This window comes from Coregonus clupeaformis, chromosome 2, assembly GCF_020615455.1.
Source record: "Coregonus clupeaformis isolate EN_2021a chromosome 2, ASM2061545v1, whole genome shotgun sequence".
NCBI lineage: Eukaryota > Metazoa > Chordata > Actinopteri > Salmoniformes > Salmonidae > Coregonus > Coregonus clupeaformis.
In genome coordinates, this window is record NC_059193.1 from 24,935,208 (window position 1) to 24,950,051 (window position 14,844).

The 14,844-nt window shown below is 44.7% G+C and overlaps 1 protein-coding gene across 2 annotated transcripts in view; it reads right to left on the reverse strand.

The window, feature by feature from the left end:
- LOC121532055 (disks large homolog 3) overlaps positions 1–14,844 on the reverse strand; it is a 156,936-nt gene that overhangs the window by 111,390 nt on the left and 30,702 nt on the right. For both annotated transcript variants that reach the window (XM_045227074.1, XM_045227073.1), the window contains exon 4: positions 13,649–13,762. In XM_045227074.1, the coding sequence (XP_045083009.1) occupies positions 13,649–13,762 (114 nt within the window). The remainder of the gene's footprint in view (positions 1–13,648; positions 13,763–14,844) is intronic.

Consider the following 14,844-nt stretch of genomic DNA (forward strand, 5'->3'; position numbering starts at 1 on the left):
ATTCTTATATCCCATTCCTTACTAGTTTTGTGTGTATTGGGTATATGTTGTGAAATTGTTAGATATTACTTGTTAGATATTACTGCACAGTCGGAGCTAGAAGCACAAGCATTTCGCTACACCCGCTATAACATCTGCTAAACACGTGTATGTGACAAATAAAATTTGATTTGATTTTACACCAGATAATGTGATTTAACCGAAATTGTTGCTATCTATTACTGGGAGTTACAGGATAGGTACTGTTTGGTGTAGCACAGAGGTTTTCCACCAACCTTAGCGATGCCGTCTTCGTCCTCGATTTGGGGAAACAGGAGTCTCATAAAAAGTCTGTGTCCAGTTGCAGGGGGTCAGTTTGAATTTAGAAAACGCTCCGTTATGAAAATACTTTTTTTGCTCCATAAAGTAATCCAGCAATACAGTGCATTCGGAAAGTATTCATACCCCTTGACTTTTTCCACATTTTGTTACATTACAGCCTTATTCTAAAAACTGATTACATTGTTTTTTTCCCTCATCGATCTACACACAATACCCCATAATGACAAAGCGAAAACAGGTTCTTCAAAAATGTTTACACATTTATATGTTACCATTGATCATCCTTGAGATGTTTCTACAACTTGATTGGAGTCCACCTGTGGTAAATTAAATTGATTGGACATGATTTGGAAAGGTACACACCGGTCTACGCTACCTGTCAAAAGTTTGGACACACCTACTCATTCAAGGGTTTTTCTTTATTAGTAAAACATTTTACATTGTAGAATAATAGCACACAATTGGCCCAGTGTCGTCTGGGTTTCATAGTTGAATTGCTGCAAAGAAACCACTACTAAAGTGCACCAATAATAAGAAGAGACCTGCTTGGGCCAAGAAACATGAGCAATGGACATTAGACCAGTGGAAATGTGTCATTTGGTCTGGAGTCCAAATCTGAGATTTTTGGTTCCAACCGCCATGTCTTTGTGAGACGTGGTGAGGGTGAAAGGTTGATCTCTGCATGTGTATTTCCCACTGTAAAGCATGGAGGAGGAGGTGTTATGGTGTGGGGGTGCTTTGCTGGTTACTCTGTCTGTGATTTATTTAGAATTCAATATTGTGGATACAGAGTTACCTGTCTAACAGAACACAGAGGGAGATGATTGTGGACTACAGGAAAAAAAAGAGGACTGAGCACGCCCCCATTCTCATCGACGGGGCTGTAGTGGAACAGGTTGAGAGCTTCAAGTTCCTTGGTGTCCACATCACCAACGAACTATCATGGTCCAAACACACCAAGACAGTCGTGAAGAGGGCACGACAAAGCCTATTCCCCCTCAGGAGACTAAAAATATTTGGCATGGGTCCTCAGATCCTCAAAAAAATTCTACAGCTGCACCATCGAGAGCATCCTGACTGGTTGCATCACCGCCTGGTATGGCAACTGCTTGGCCTCTGACCGCAAGGCACTACAGAGGGTAGTGCGTACGGCCCAGTACATCACTGGGGCAAAGCTCCCTGCCATCCAGGACCTCTATACCAGGCGGTGTCAGAGGAAGGCCCTCAAAATTGTCAAAGACTCCAGCCACCCTAGTCATAGACTGTTCTCTCTGCTACCGCACGGCAAGCGGTACCGGAGTGCCAAGTCTAGGTCCAAAAGACTTCTCAACAGCTTCTACCCCCAAGCCATAAGACTCCTGAACAGCTAATCATGGCTACCCGGACTATTTGCACTGCCCCCCCACCCCATCCTTTTTACGCTGCTGCTACTCTGTTAAGTATTTATGCATAGTCACTTTAACTCTACCCACATGTACATATTACCTCAACTACCTCAACTAGCCGGTGCCCCCGCACATTGACTCTGCAACGGTACCCCCCTGTATATATAGCCTCCCTACTGTCACTTTATTTTACTGTATATATAGCCTCCCTACTGTCACTTTATTTGACTTCTGCTCTTTTTTTCTCAACACTTTTTTTGTTGTTGTTTTATTCTTACTTTTTTTGTTTAAAATAAATGCACTGTTGGTTAAGGGCTGTAAGTAAGCATTTCACTGTAATGTCTGCACCTGTTGTATTCGGCGCATGTGACCAATAAAATTTGATTTGATTTGATTTTCTTTTCTTTAATGGAAGCCTCTCCAACATAATCCAGGTAGAATCAGGAAATCCCAGGGCAGCTGTCTAGCCCCATTACTTTTATCAATATTTACTAATGACATGCCACTGGCTTTGAGTAAAGCCAGAGTGTCTATGTATGCGGATGACTCAACACTATACGTCAGCTACTACAGCGACTGAAATTACTGCAAGACTTAACAAAGAAATGCAGTTAGTTTCAGAGTGGGTGGCAAGGAATAAGTTAGTCCTAACTAGTTCTAAAACTAAAAGCATTGTATTTGGGACAAATCATTCACTAAACCCTAAACCTCAACTAAATCTTGTAATATATTGAATGCACCGACCTGTCTGTTTGAACTACTGGCGCACAGCTCGGACACCCCATGCATACCTCACAAGACATGCCACCAGAGGTCTCTTCACAGTCCCCAAGTTCAGAACAGACTATGGGAGGTGCACAGTACTACATAGAGCTATGACTACATGGAACTCTATTCCACATCAGGTAACTGATGCAAGTAGTAAAATTAGATTTTAAAAAAAAAAACAGATTAAAAAAACACCTTATGGAACAGTGGGGACTGTGAAGCAACACAAACATGGGCACAGACACATGCATACACACACGATAACATACGCACTATACACACACACGTACACATGGATGTTGTACTATAGATATGTGGTAGTGGGGAGTAGGGGCCTGAGGGCACACAGTGTGATGTGAAATCTGTGAATGTATTGTAATGTTTTTAAAATGGTATGAACTGCTTTAATTTTGCTAGACCCCAGGAAGAGTAGCCGCTGCCTTGGGAGCAGCTAATGGGGATCCATAATAAATACAAATACAAAATACTCTTCCTGCCTAAATGACTACCGACCCATAGCACTGACGTCTGTAGCCATGAAGTGCTTTGAAAGGCTGGTCATTGCTCACATCAACACCATTATTCCAGAAACCCTAGACCCACTCCAATTTGCATACCGCCCCAACAGATCCACAGATGATGCAATCTCTATTGCACTCCACACTGCCCTTTCCCACCTGGACAAGAGGAACACCTACGTGAGAATGCTATTCATTGACTACAGCTCAGCATTCAACACCATAGTGCCCTCAAAGCTCATCACTAAGCTAAGGATCCTGGGACTAAACACCTCCCTCTGCAACTAGATCCTGGACTTCCTGACGGGCCGCCCCCAGGTGGTAAGGGTAGGTAACAACACATCTGCCACACTGATCCTCAGCACGGGGGCCCCTCAGGGGTGCGTGCTCAGTCCCCTCCTGTACTCCCTGTTCACCCATGACTGCATGGCCAGGCACGACTCCAACACCATCATTAAGTTTGCTGACGACACAACAGTGGTAGGCCTGATCACTGACAACGATGAGATAGCCTATAGGGAGGAGGTCAGGGACCTGGTCGTGTGGTGCCAGGATAACAACCTCTCCCTCAACGTGACCAAGACAAAGGAGATGATTGTGGACTACAGGAAAAAAAAGAGGACTGAACACGCCCCCATTCTCATCGACAGAGCTGTAGTGGAACAGGTTGAGAGCTTCAAGTTCCTTGGTGTCCACATCACCAACGAACTATCATGGTCCAAACACACCAAGACAGTCGTGAAGAGGGCACGACAAAGCCTATTCCCCCTCAGGAGACTGAAAAGATGTGGTATGGGTCCTCAGATCCTAAAGAAATTCTATAGCTGCACCATCGAGAGCATCCTGACTGGTTGCATCACCGCCTGGTATGGCAACTGTTCGGCCTCCGACCGCAAGGCCCTACAGAGGGGCCAAGCTTCCTGCCATCCAGAACCTCTATACCAGGTGGTGTCAGAGGAAGGCCCTCAAAATTGTCAAAGACTCCAGCCACCCTAGTCATAGACTGTTCTCTCTGCTACCGCACGGCAAGCGGTACCGGAGTGCCAAGCCTAGGTCCAAAAGACTTCTCAACATCTTCTACCCCCAGGCCATAAGACTCATGGCTACCCGGACTATTTGCACTGCATTTCACTGTAATGTCTGCACCTGTTGTATTCGGCGCATGTGGCCAATACATTTTTGATTTGATTTGAAGTCTGTATTGCCGTTCGGCTGGAGACAGCCTAGCTCTGTCTAGTTGCATCGGATCGGGGGAACTCGGGTAGCCTCGGGTTCTCTCAGCAACGTAGCTGTTGGGGACTTCCGGGATGCCTCGGAGTCGAGGTGGAATCCTTCCTCTCCTTCCTTAATTGCCGTAGTCGCCCATCGATCCAAATGGTCAAGGGGATGAGCGAGTCGAGATCCGTCGGTAGTTCCCGGGTTGCAAGCTCGTCCTTTACTTCCTCCAAAAATCTGTGCAGGAACTTGTCGAACAGCGCTTCCGGGTTCCAGGCACACTCAGCTGCCAACGTGCAGAAATCCACTGCATAGTCTGCCACACTGCGGTATTCTTGCCGAAGCAACTTCCGGGCAGCATCACTCCTGGACAATGGAGCATCGAAAACCTTCTTTACCTCCTGCATGAACTCCTCCAGACTGAAGCATACGGCCGACTGTTGTTCCCACACTGCCGTAGCCCAGGCGAGAGCCCTCCCGGACATCAGCGTGATGAGATACGCTCTCTTAGAGCGGTCTGAGGGGAAGGAGCTGCAGTCCCCGACTCTCCAGCGAAGCGTTCAGGGGGAGGTAAGCAGGGTTCTCGGGAAACCGGGGGTGGCTGGGGAGGCCGCGCTGCTAACAGCCGGGTTACTGAAGGGCTGGGAGGTTACCGTTGTGGTAGGCTGCCTAACAGACAACCCACGGAATTGCTCCAGCAATGTGTTAAACGCTCGGTCATGGCGTTCGGCAAGGTCTGGAACCATGAGACCACAAAGCAACTCCTCGTGCCTTCCAATGGTGGTTCCTTGGGAGGAGATGGCGTTGCGGAGCTGGTCCAAGTCTGCTGGGTCAGTCATGGCCAGTTCGTACTATCACGTTTCAGGAGAAGACCCAGATGCAGACAGTGTCGAAGTAACAAAAGTTTATTACAAAAACAGGGTGCAGGCAAACGACAGGTCAAAGGCAGGCAAAGGTCAGTAATCCAGATCAGAGTCCAAAAGGTACAGAACGGTAGGCAGTCTCAGGGTCAGGGCAGGCAGAGGTCAATAATTCAGGGTGGTGTGACAAGGTACAGAACGGCAGGCAGGCTCAGGGTCAGGGCAGGCAGAATGGTCAAAGCCGGGAAAACTAGAAAACAGGAACTTGAAAAAGACAGGAGCAAGTGGAAAAAAAGCTGGTCGGCTTGACGAAACGAAACGGCAATAGACGAACAGAGAACACAGGTATAAATACACTGGGGATAATGGGGAAGATGGGCGACACCTGGAGGGGGGTGGAGACAATCACAAAGACAGGTGAAACAGATCAGGGTGTGACAATCATCAAGCTTTGATTATTTGAGTTAGCAGTGTAGTGCTAGGGCAAAAACCAAAACGTGCATCCCTTGGGGTCCCCAGTACCGAGTTTGGGAAACCCTGTCTTATGTTGAGCCACACTGGCTGCGTTTACACAGGCAGCCCAATTCTGATATTTTTTCCACTTATTGGTCTTAATCACATTTTTCAGAACTGATCTTATTGGTCAAAATACCAATTAGTGAAAAAATATCAGAATTGGGCTGCCTGTGTCAACTCAGAATTAGTCCTTTATCCGGCTTCGGTACACTGGCAATGGTGGGCTGGGGAAGCTGAGACTCTTTGTGCTTATGGCGATGGTCTAGTCCTGTCTGCGGTGAACGGCCAGCTGGATAAGACTCTGCCAAAAGTGTTGTAGGGCATCTTAACCTCCTCTTGCAGAAGACTTGCTGGTACTGCACGTCTCATGGAAAGACATGGTTGTGGTCTTAGCATTTTACACTTTTTGTGGAAGGGACGTAGGGCAACACACCTTTGTTGGTAAAGGTATCAACCGAATGGGACTGGCTAGTGTATTGTTTAGGGACAATGAGAGGACATTGGGTGCTGCTTTTAAGAGGAAAGATCAGTCAACAAAATGAATGGGTGGGGGGCTTAAGAAGGTGTGAAAATTCTTAGGAAGGCAGTTCTTACACCGTATGAATTGTTGTGTATGGGAGATTGAGGAGAAATGGCACCTCAATCGCTCCCATACACAACAATACATTTACTGTCTAAGCACAACCCTGCACAACCAAAAAAACCTTCCTCATCTCAAAGTACTGTCTGTAAACCTCCCCCAGCCCATTGACTTTGACAGATCATTCTTGTCAATAGCCGTCAGCTTGTGTTTTATAGACAAGGGTGGAATAGATGGCTACCAAATTGAGACTCGTATTTGGTAACATTAGCTAGTTTACGTTAGCTAACGTCAGTCAGAGATAGAACAAGCATGTTTGCTCTGCTGAAGGTAGCTACCAGTCTAACAGTGACTACCATGGCATAGGCGAAATTGATTGACAGTGTGTCTACCAAAAGATAGCTATATGATTTAGCTGATGGCTTTCAGAGTTCAATAAAGGTCTGCAACATTAGCTAGCTAATGTACCCAGCTAGGCTAGCAAGCTAGCTAACATTAGCTAGCTAACATTACACAAAGAAAATGTATGCACGCATGACTGTAAGTCGCTTTGGATAAAAGCGTCTGCTAAATGGCATATTATTATTATTATTATTATTAGGTTACCTCTAATTGAGAATCTTTTGTTTTTTTGTGAAGGAAATAATCAATGGTATCACATCACTTCTCTGCTGTTGTTGAAATGGATTCCCCATAAGTTCAGCCTGAAAATTCTTCTGATAATCTTTGGTCACTGCATCATTCTTGATAGGCGCAACACAAGCCACTGGCATATTAGCACAGAACACCACACGGGCATGAAGACAACCATTAGTGAAAAAATAACATTTTCAAAAATATCTTACCTAGAGAAGTTCTGAGATTACTGTGTGTTGGTCATTCTAAGTAAACAACGCCATTATTGAAGTTTGTGGGCACGCCCCCTCTACCTAGCGGGCGGTATCATGATTCGCTATGAATGCCGGACTTTGTGGTTCACTATGAGCAGACGAATACACAGGGAGTCGACACTTCCCGATTCTACCAGTGAAATGAAAATGTGTTAGTTCTAGCTTGTGGTGTGGATAAAGTTGATGTTTATGATAAAAACATAATGTTGTTAATATAGTCATGACTATATGCCATGGCAGAGCCAGGATGAAACTCCCCTTTAATTAACCGCAGGGAGGCTTGGAGATGGCTAGAGGCACAGGTCCCTCTCTCTCAGGATGAAACTCTATATCAGAGCACTATCCACCTGTTTCCTCCTCAGAAGAAAAGGGATATAGCAAGGCGCCATATCTCAATATAGCAAGACGTCAAATATTGTCAACATGGTCAATAGGAATGTATCCAGAGGAATTGACATAAGACATAAAATTGATCAATGTTCAAAATGAGATCCTCCGACCTGTGGAGGCATGACACACACACACACATACATAACTCTGTACTGAACCAGAATATAACCTGCAAAGGAGCTTACAGTTTGCACTACCAGAAACACAGAGAAAGGAAACAAAGGCTCCACGGCTGTGACTCCTATTAATAGGCCCCAGTGGCAGAGAACAGCTGCTCCACCAACACAGCACATCCAACTGATAGAATAATGATAGAGGGAGGGAGAGAGCAAGAGAGAGGGAGGGAGGGGGAAAAGACAGAGGGAGAGAGAGAGAGAGAGAGAGAGAGAGAGAGAGGGAGGGAGAGAGAGAGAGAGAAATAGAGAGAGAGAGAGAGAGGAGAGAGAGAGAAAAGAGAGAGGGGGGTGTGAGAGAGAGAGAGAGAGAGAGAGAGAGAGAGAGAGAGGGTAAGAGGAAGAGAGAGACAGAGAGAGAGAGAGAGAGAGAGAGGGAGGGGGGGAAGACAGAGAGAGAACAAGAGAGGGAGGGGGGTAAGAGAGAGAGAGAGAGAGAGGGGGGGTAAGAGTACGAGAGAGAGAGAGAGAGAGAGAGAGAGAGAGAGAGAGAGAGAGAGAGGGAGAGAGAGAGGTACACCTATAGCTCATCTCTTGGCAGTAGTCCTGTAGACTACTTTATCACTGACCTCAACCCAGAGTCTCTCAGAGCGTTCACAGTCAGTCCACTGACACCCCTATCAGACCACAGCAAAAGCATAGTCTACTTGAACAGAGCAATACTCAATCATGAGGCATCAAAGCCAAAGGAACTGAATAATATTAAGAAATGCTATAGATGGAAGGAAAGTAGTGTCGAAACCTACCAAAAAACAATTAGGCAACAACAAATTCAATCCCTTTTAGACTACTTCCTGGACAAAACGTTCCACTGTAATAGTGAAGGTGTAAACTTGGCAGTAGAAAACCTAAACAGTATATTTGACCTCTCAGCTTCCCTATCAAATGTAAAAATCTCTAACAGAAAACCGAAGAAAAGTAACAACATTGACAAATGGTTTGATGAAGAATGCAAAAACCTAAGAAAGAAATTAAGAAACCTATCCAAACAAAAACATAGAGACCCAGAAAACCTGAGCCTACGCCTTCACTATGGTGAATCACTAAAACAATCCAGAAATACACTACGGAAAAAGAAGGAACAGCATGTCAGAAATCAGCTCAATGTAATTGAAGAATCGATAGACTCTAACCACTTCTGGGAAAATACTAAACAAACAACAACATTACATTTTAGTCATTTAGCAGACGGTCTTATCCAGAGCAATTAGGGTTAAGTGCCACAAAAGTGGAGCCAAATTTGACCCCAATAACTAACGTGGGATATGCGTCAACAGCAACCTTGGGAAAATTCTCTGCATTATCATTAACAGCAGACTAGTTCATTTCCTCAGTGAAAACAATGTACTGAGCAAATGTCAAATTGGCTTTTTACCAAATGACTGTTCAACAGACCACGTATTCACCCTGCACACCCTAATTGACAAACAAACAAACCAAAACAAAGGCAAAGTATTCTCATGCTTTGTTGATATCATAAAGCTTTTGACTCAATTTGGCATGAGGGTCTCCTATACAAATTGATGGAAAGTGGGGTTGGGGGAAAAACACACGACATTATAAAATCCATGTACACAAACAACAAGTGTGTGGTTAAAATTGGCAAAAAACACACACATTTCTTTCCACAGGGCCGTGGGGTGAGACAGGGATGCAGTTTAAGCCCCACCCTCTTCAACATATATATCAACGAATTGGCGAGGGCACTAGAACAGTCTGCAGCACCCGGCCTCACCCTACTAGAATCTGAAGTCAAATGTCTACTGTTTGCTGATGATCTGGTGCTTCTGTCACCAACCAAGGAGGGCCTACAGCAGCACCTAGATCTTCTGCACAGATTCTGTCAGACCTGGGCACTGACAGTAAATCTCAGTAAGACAAAAATAATGGTGTTCCAAAAAAGGTCCAGTTGCCAGGACCACAAATACAAATTCCATCTAGACACCGTTGCCCTAGAGTACACAAAAAACTATACCTCGGCCTACACATCAGTGCCACAGGTAACTTCCACAAAGCTGTGAACGATCTGAGAGACAAGGCAAAAAGGGCCTTCTATGCCATCAAAAGGAACATAAAATTTGAAATACCAATTAGGATCTGGCTAAAAATACTTGAATCAGTTACAGAACCCATTGCCCTTTATGGTTGTGAGGTCTGGGGTCCGCTCACCAACCAAGAATTCACGAAATGGGACAAACACCAAATTTAGACTCTGCATGCAGAATTCTGCAAAAATATCCTCTGTGTACAACAAAAAAACACCAAATAATGCATGCAGAGCAGAATTAGGCCGATACCCGCTAATTATCAAAATCCAGAAAAGAGCCGTTAAATTCTATAACCACTTAAAAGGAAGCGATTCCCAAACCTTCCATAACAAAGCCAACACCTACAAAGAGATGAACTTGGAGAAGAGTCCCCAAAGTAAGCTGGTCCTGGGGCTCTGTTCACAAACACAAACAAACCCCACAAGCCCCAGGACAATAACAACAACACAATTAGACCCAACCAAATCATGAGAAAACAAAATGAGAATTACTTGACACATTGGAAAGAATTAACAAAAAAAACAGAGCAAACTAGAATGCTATTTGGCTTTAAACAGAGAGTACACAGTGGCAGAATACCTGGCCACTGTGACTGACCCAAACTTAAGGAAAGCTTTGACTATGTACAGACTCAGTGAGCATAGCCTTGCTATTGAGAAAGGCCGCCGTAGGCAGACCTGGCTCTCAAGAGAAGACAGGCTATGTGCACACTGCCCACAAAATGAGGTGGAAACTGAGCTTGACTTCCTAACCTCCTGCCAAATGTATGACCATATTAGAGACACATATTTTCCTCAGATTACACAGATCCACAAAGAATTCGAAAACAAACCCATTTTTGATAAACTCCCATATTTATTGGGTGAAAAACCACAGTGTACCATCACAGCAGCAAGATTTGTGACCTGTTGCCACAAGAAAAGGGCAACCAGTGAAGAACAAACACCATTGTAAATACAACTCATATTTATGTTTATTTATTTTCCCATTTGTACTTTAACTATTTGCACATTGTTACAACACTGCATATAGACATAATATGACATTTTAAATTACTTTATTCTTTTGGAACTTCTGAGTGTAATGCTTACTGTTAATATTTATTGTTTATTTCACTTTAGTTTACTATCTACTTCACTTGCTTTGGCAATGTTAACATACGTTTCCCATGCCAATAAAGCCCTTAAATTGAAATTGAATTGAATTGAATTGAGAGAGAGAGAGGGAGAGAGATGGAAGAAAACGTTAGGAACAGGGCGAGTCAAGAGAATAGTGTAGGTAAGGTGTAGTGGGGGTGGAGGGGTGTTGTATAGGTAAGGTGTAGTGGTGGAGGGGTGTTGGATAGGTAAGGTGTAGTGATGGAGGGGTGTTGGATAGGTAAGGTGTAGTGGTGGAGGGGTGTCGGATAGGTAAGGTGTAGTGGTGGAGGGGTGTCGGATAGGTAAGGTGTAGTGGTGGAGGGGTGTCGGATAGGTAAGGTGTAGTGGTGATGGAGGGGTGTTGGCTAGGTAAGGTGTAGTGATGGAGGGGTGTTGGATAGGTAAGGTGTAGTGGTGGAGGGGTGTTGGATAGATAAGGTGTAGTGGTGGTGGAGGGGTGTTGGATAGATAAGGTGTAGTGGTGGTAGAGGGGTGTTGGCTAGGTAAGGTGTAGTGATGGAGGGGTGTTGGCTAGGTAAGGTGTAGTGTAGTGATGGAGGGGTGTTGGCTAGGTAAGGTGTAGTGGTGGAGGGGTGTTGGCTAGGTAAGGTGTAGTGGTGGAGGGGTGTTGGCTAGGTAAGGTGTAGTGGTGGAGGGGTGTTGGCTAGGTAAGGTGTAGTGGTGGAGGGGTGTTGGATAGGTAAGGTGTAGTGGTGGAGGGGTGTTGGATAGTAAGGTGTAGTGGTGGAGAGGTGTTGGATAGGTAAGGTGTAGTGGTGCAGGTGTGTTGGATTGGTAACGTGTAGTAAACATAGAAAACTGTGATGGGAAGAGATTAGGAGAGAGAGAGAGAGAGAGAGAGAGAGAGAGAGAGAGAGAGAGAGAGAGAGAGAGAGAGAGAGAGAGAGAGAGAGAGAGAGAGAGAGAGAGAGAGAGAGAGAGAGAGAGAGAGAGAGAGAGAGAGAGAGAGAGAGAGAGAGAGAGAGAGAGAGAGAGAGAGAGAGAGAGAGAGAGAGAGAGAGAAATAGGGAGCAAGAGAGAGACAGGAGAGAGAGAGAGAGAGAGAGAGAGAGAGAGAGAGAGAGAGAGAGAGACAGAGAGAGAGAGAGAGACAATAAAGACGAGGGTGTGTGCATGAGACTGCATAATCATGTCCGTATATTTACACATTTAATTCCTGCAGTGAAGCAATGCATTTAAATCACATGATCCATGCTAAATACAGCATCATTTGAGGATGTGCGGATGCCTGTGTGTGTATAGTATGGCTGGAAATTTAACTGGGAATAAAAGAGAGATGCAAAAGAAGGAATGAAAAATGGAGAGAAAGAGAGCGAGAGAGAGAGTCAGAACAGTCTGTAGGGATGCGGGCAGGGGGAGGAATGTGGTTACCATGGCAACCCAAGGAAGGCTGAGCTCTGGGTGTCCGTTCCAGCTCTGACTGCGCGTTGCACTGCACCGGCCCTCGCCTCTCTGCCGCCTGGCTCTTTCCATCCTCCCCCACGCTCTCTTTCTCCCTCTATTTCTCCCTCGCTCACGCATCCCTCCCCCGCCACCTCCTCGGCTCCCTCCCTCCATGCGAGAGAGAGGAACTCAGCACTACCCACCCATCTCCATATTATCCAGCCCTTCACTGAGTCAAACTGTACTGTCACTGTGGTTTTATGCAGATATTACATTACCACAGAGCACAGTGATCCCGTACCACCGTGCCTCAACCCAGGCAGCAGCCCCCTAACCTCTATCCTCCGAACCCCTCTCCTCACGCCCCCGCCCAATGCACTAGTTCTCGGCTCAGCTGAAAAGCCAGCGCCTGTGGGCATTATGCTGCCATGTGCCGCTGGGCATGTTGTGATTGGGAAGGCATGTGAAAACAAGGCCTTCCATGATACTGTACTGAACATGGACAGGATGCCTCCCTCCCCCTCCCTGACAGTCAAACAGACAGACAGACAGACAGACAGACAGACAGACAGACAGACAGACAGACAAACAGACAAACAGACAGACAGACACAGGGGCTGTGTGACAGCAGGTGAGTCACACCCCTCCATTCTTAGGTAACATGACCTGCTACAGACTACACTAATATACAGTAGAGAGCAGTGGAGGCTGCTGAGGGGAGGATGTAAACAATGTGTTTGATGTATTTGATACCATTCCACTAATTCCGCTCCAGCCATTACCACGAGCCCATCCTCCCCAATTAAGGTGCCACCAACCTCCTGGGGTATAGACATATTTTCAATCTTTGATGATTCATCATACATGCATGATTTACATCATTTACATATTGTCTAAAAAATACATTTAAAAAAAGATATTCGAAAGTATGACAGTTTACCAAATTAGAAGAGGCTAAATACCATGAAATACCAGGCCCCGTCATCTCCCCAGTGTTCACATATTGAGTTCAAACGGCTGTCAACATGCTTGCCACTTCCTTTTTTGACATAATGAACCCAAACTAAGCAATGTTACAGCCTCCACCTCCACAAATATCTAATTGCAAAATAGATGTGGAATTTCAGAAACGCACACCAGTAAAATCTACAACAATTCAGAATATTCTCATTTCAACAATATGATGAATTGTACTAAAGGCTGTGGTCATGACAGCTGATATAACTGATTTGAGATTCCGTGTGATGCACGCACTGTGACATCCTTATCTGATTATTAAAATGTTCAAAAGGTCATTGAGCTTAATGAAAAAAAATGAAAGGGCACCCATGTGATGCTTCACTGAGCAAGCTGGGAGAGGACACTGATTGGGTCAAACTTTTTGGGCTCCTTTATGTTATGGAGCGTTCATTTGACCCCTGGGTGACCCTGGGTGACTGACCTTAGGCGTCTCGACGTGGTAGCGGCTCACGAGCCCCAACACATGCTCCACCTTCTGAGGGCTCCTCCTACTGGTCACTCGTACCCGCGACACTCCCTCCTCCTCCTCAGAGTTCTGTAGGAAGGACACACAGGATGGAATGGATCAATAGCTGATTAATATAGCAACACGCATGCCCCACCCACATGTGGATCTGTCTTTTCAGCCATCTATTTCCTGTGTTTGAGGGGTGAAAAATCAATTTGTCATTTAAATCTCGCTGGATTTATTGCTTTAATTTTACTCCTGCTACTCTTTCATACTCTTGCTTGTGCCTGACGTTTTTTGCCGTTAACGTTATGACCGCGGAAATGTTTGTAATGACCTGTCAAACCCATCCCGGTAATGGCGGAATTGGGATCAATGGAATACATGGTCTTACCGTTGAATCTATAAGAACGCTAAAGCTTCGTCAGGGATTTAACGCACCGTCACGACACTTACATCACAAGAAAGATACGTTTATTTTGATGGGTGTTCATTTTGTGTGGAATTTAAATTGGTATTAATTTAATAAAGTTGAAATGTTTACAAAATTAGATGAATGAAAGCAATTTCCGAAAATGAACACTTGGATTATAGTGATATTATGTCTGATCTCACAAACAATGTAAACTATGTATAGATAGGAGTAATCTAGACCCAAGTGTGTTGATCTTTAAACCGAGGGTATTCTGCTATTGACACACTTGTTGAATTATGCAAGAGAACGTGACAACAACAGTAATTAATGAGGCAGTCTAGACAGCGCAGGTGAGTACAGGTAGGGTAGACAGAGCAAGTGTTTGGTGGTTGCAGCCCTGTTTCACCCCTTTATGTTAATTTATTCATATATGTAAATACAGCTGGCATGTTTATTTTAACACAAAATAAATATGTTTTAATACCTGATACAATAAGCACATTTACAGTTGAAGTCGGAAGTTTACATACACCTTAGCCAAATACATTTAAACTCAGTTTTCACAATTCCTGACATTTAATCATAGTAAAAATTCCCTGTCTAAGTTCAGTTAGGATCACCACTTTATTTTAAGAATGTGAAATGTCAGAATAATAGTAGAGAGAATTATCTATTTCAGCTTTTATTTATTTCATCACATTCCCAGTGGGTCAGAAGTTTACATACACTCAATTAGTATTTGGTAGCATTGACT